The sequence below is a fragment of the Etheostoma spectabile genome, chromosome 20 (genome assembly GCF_008692095.1).
Source record: "Etheostoma spectabile isolate EspeVRDwgs_2016 chromosome 20, UIUC_Espe_1.0, whole genome shotgun sequence".
Lineage (NCBI taxonomy): Eukaryota > Metazoa > Chordata > Actinopteri > Perciformes > Percidae > Etheostoma > Etheostoma spectabile.
The window spans coordinates 17,750,649-17,753,933 of record NC_045752.1 but is presented as its reverse complement, the minus strand read 5'-3'; the positions used below and the strand labels follow the sequence as shown (position 1 = coordinate 17,753,933).

The 3,285-nt window shown below is 43.3% G+C and overlaps 1 protein-coding gene across 1 annotated transcript in view; it reads left to right on the top strand.

Moving 5' to 3' along the window:
* Nucleotides 1-538: 538 nt before the first annotated feature.
* The window catches only part of odc1 (ornithine decarboxylase 1), a 5,229-nt gene continuing 2,482 nt past the window's right edge, over nucleotides 539-3,285 (top strand). The window contains exons 1-6 of the mRNA XM_032500042.1: nucleotides 539-808; nucleotides 1,707-1,843; nucleotides 2,025-2,159; nucleotides 2,403-2,576; nucleotides 2,719-2,891; nucleotides 2,994-3,210. Coding sequence (XP_032355933.1) covers nucleotides 2,058-2,159; nucleotides 2,403-2,576; nucleotides 2,719-2,891; nucleotides 2,994-3,210 — 666 coding nt within the window. The 5' untranslated portion in view covers nucleotides 539-808; nucleotides 1,707-1,843; nucleotides 2,025-2,057. The remainder of the gene's footprint in view (nucleotides 809-1,706; nucleotides 1,844-2,024; nucleotides 2,160-2,402; nucleotides 2,577-2,718; nucleotides 2,892-2,993; nucleotides 3,211-3,285) is intronic.

The following is a 3,285-nucleotide window of genomic DNA, read 5'->3' as shown; positions in this document are numbered from 1 at the left end:
AACACAACCCTTTGTTTTCCCCACAAAAAAAAACGAAGAAAACGAAAAAAACGAAATTGACTCAAAACAGGCTACCTTTCCACGTGACAAAGGATGTTTTAAATGTCCCGAAATTATCTTTAACTAATTTTCGACCCAAAAAAAATGATAGGCTGCTGCCTTTTGCCTTCCCAGGGGAGTAGAACTTGGCGTTACAGTGGCTGTGCTGACAATTTGCCATCTCTGTCATCTTGTAATCTCCTTTAATCCTATCAAGTGGGTCAAAAAACCTCAACAACAACTCAACGGAACTGGGGCCAGACTAGACCATAGGGCTATAGACAGTCCTGTTAATGTTATGGTGGCGTGTCTAGTGGAAATGCTTAGTTCACATAGCTAGATAGACGGCCGGTTTGAAGGGTGTATGGTGTTTTTTGTCTCCTTCCAGGCAGCGCAGCAATGATTACGTTTAGGGTTAGGGTTGGCTGCTTTGAAGGTGACGTTGGAGACAAAAAACCCCATCGAGCGGTCTGAAGTGGCGTGTCTGTCTGTCTGTCTGTCTGTCTGTCTTCCCCACCATGTGGATAAGGGTAACAAGCCTAAACCGGTTCATACGTGGATGAGAGGCCGGTTTCAGCTGGCTGCGTTTCCGTAGTAACGAGCTCTCTATAAATACTGTCGGGTCTTTTGCCGGTTCCTACTTTAGTTCCTGTCCTCATTGAGCCGACATCTCCAGCAGCGGACTTCATTGTGAGGAGGAACTGCATACTTTTTTTTTAATCCCAGCATTCTGGTCTAATGGGCACACTCTTTGTAAATGCTTTTTAAGGTAAGTCAAGCATTTTTGATGCTTTTAGATTTAAACGCTTTTCAACTAACAAAGGTCAACTAACTTGCTGTTGTTGGGGGTTAAAGAGGACAAATAGCCTAATTATGTTCTTAGTAGGGGTGGGTATTCTTGCTATTTCACCATAACGTCATTTTATTTCCTAATGGACTCGCTATCGTGTTTAACATTACGACGTGGTCGGTGTGACAGGCGGCTGGTTAGCCAATATTATTTAGCAATTAACGTATTGCTGTTAGCCTTGTTAACAAACCGGCATCACGTTAGCCTGTTATGTCCAGGGCCGTAGACTTTGGTGTGTTGCCGTCAACGTTATGCTGAACAAGTCTTTAAACGGGCTGTTTTAGCGTGGCTTAGCCACGTTAACGTTACCAGTTAACTTCAGATGCTAAATCGCCTCATGGCACGAAGAGCTCTAGCTAACGGTACCGGCACGTTGACGTCAGTTGTTAGTCACCGATTGGTTCATTTTCATGCCATTCTTTAAGCTAAAGGCGGATCTTCTTTTGTAATTTGATTAAATCTGCACTGGGCGGGGTTTAAACACTCGCTGCTTTTCAATGACTTTTCTGTGCAGATGGCGTCAATACAATTAGTCAATGGCAGTTATAAAATGGAGCGTCGTTTATAAAACTCTGTACTTGAATATCTTTGGCGTGCCTGAAATCAATTTTTAGCATATAATAGTTTTAAGAGGAAAATCCGTATTTTTGTGATACATTTGTACATGTAAAATTCGTAGTAATGGAAGTTCAGAATGCATTTCGTAATTTGGTGTTTAATGCTGAGCTTAATAACTCTGTGACTTCAATGATCCAGCCTTTTCCCCTTGATGAAAGGAAATGTTTTAAAAAATACTGTCAAATTATCTTGTTTACAGAATAATCACTCTAGGAAGACGCACACTGGCCCAGGCCTTGAGTGTTATTTGAAGGGATTTAACTTCACTGGTGAGCCACCTTGGCTTCTCTGCACCTGAGTAACTCCGTCACCAAATTTCATCTCTTTCATATCCAAGTAAGCCTTATCAAGTCTGCTGTTTCATTATAAAGATGTAATTTAGTACTGGTATTTGCTGGCATTTTGCTCTGTTAAGACTCTCCCAAGAGTGGGGAATGTTATGTACTTTAGTAATTAAAGACACTGTGTTCTCAAAGCTGAATGTACTCTCAATATGTCCTCCACTCCCTCCTTTCAGTTTACTAGTGACTCACCAAAAGAACTTGTGACCATGAACACTGCCACTCCCAACGAGTTTGACTTCTCTTTCCTGGAGGAGGGTTTCTCTGCCCGGGATATTGTTGATCAAAAGATCAATGAGTCATCCATGACGGTAAGCATCCTGTGCTGCCATTGTTCAGGGGATACGCAGATGGCCCCATTTGTTAGGTGACAAATGTCAGCAGGATTCAGCTCTGAAGGCACTCTTGTTCAGGTTACTGCTATTGCATTGTCTGAATTTTATTTCCTTTTACTTGACTCTAAAGCCCATGGTGATGTAAATGAGTGTCATTTTTAATATTGGTGTGTATTGTTTGCAGTGTATTGAAAATGGGAATTATTTGTTCTATTACAGGATGATAGGGATGCCTTCTACATCTGTGACCTGGGGGATGTACTGAAGAAACATCTGCGCTGGGCAAGGGCCCTGCCTCGCGTCACACCCTTCTATGCTGTCAAATGCAACGATAGCCGGGCCGTAGTTATGACACTGGCATCCCTGGGAACTGGCTTTGACTGTGCAAGCAAGGTGCGCTGGAAATTTCCCACAGCACTAGATGTTCTCAGAATAACAAAGCTCTCTTTGAGCTGAAATTGCATTGGCAGCTTATGTTTTTAGATTGGCGCTTTTTTGTTTTGTTTTGCTGACTGTTGGCATTATGCCCCTCTAGACGGAGATTCAAATGGTGCAGTCTCTGGGAGTGGATCCAAGCAGAATCATCTATGCCAACCCCTGCAAGCAAGTTTCTCAGATCAAGTATGCATCTGCCCATGGGGTTCAGATGATGACCTTTGATAGCGAGGTGGAACTCATGAAAGTGGCCCGCCATCACGATAGTGCCAAGTGAGACATTTTAAATCAATAAGATATATAGGCTTTAGTTGTATATTATCTGCCTTCTTGCTCCCTTTTTTCACCCTAACTCCGTTTCTGCTCTGTGCCCAGGCTGGTGCTGCGTATTGCCACAGATGACTCCAAGGCAGTGTGTCGTCTGAGCGTGAAGTTTGGGGCCCAACTCAAAGCTTGTCGCGGTCTCTTGGAGCGGGCTAAAGAGCTGGGGCTGGACGTGATCGGCGTCAGCTTCCATGTTGGCAGTGGCTGCACTGATCCCGAGACCTACTCCCAGGCCATCGCTGATGCCCGCTGTGTCTTCGATATTGGGGTGAGTTGTGACAGAAATGCATGTAAAACGATAGATTTGTGTTTTTATTTATTTTATATTTTTTAAAATTATTAT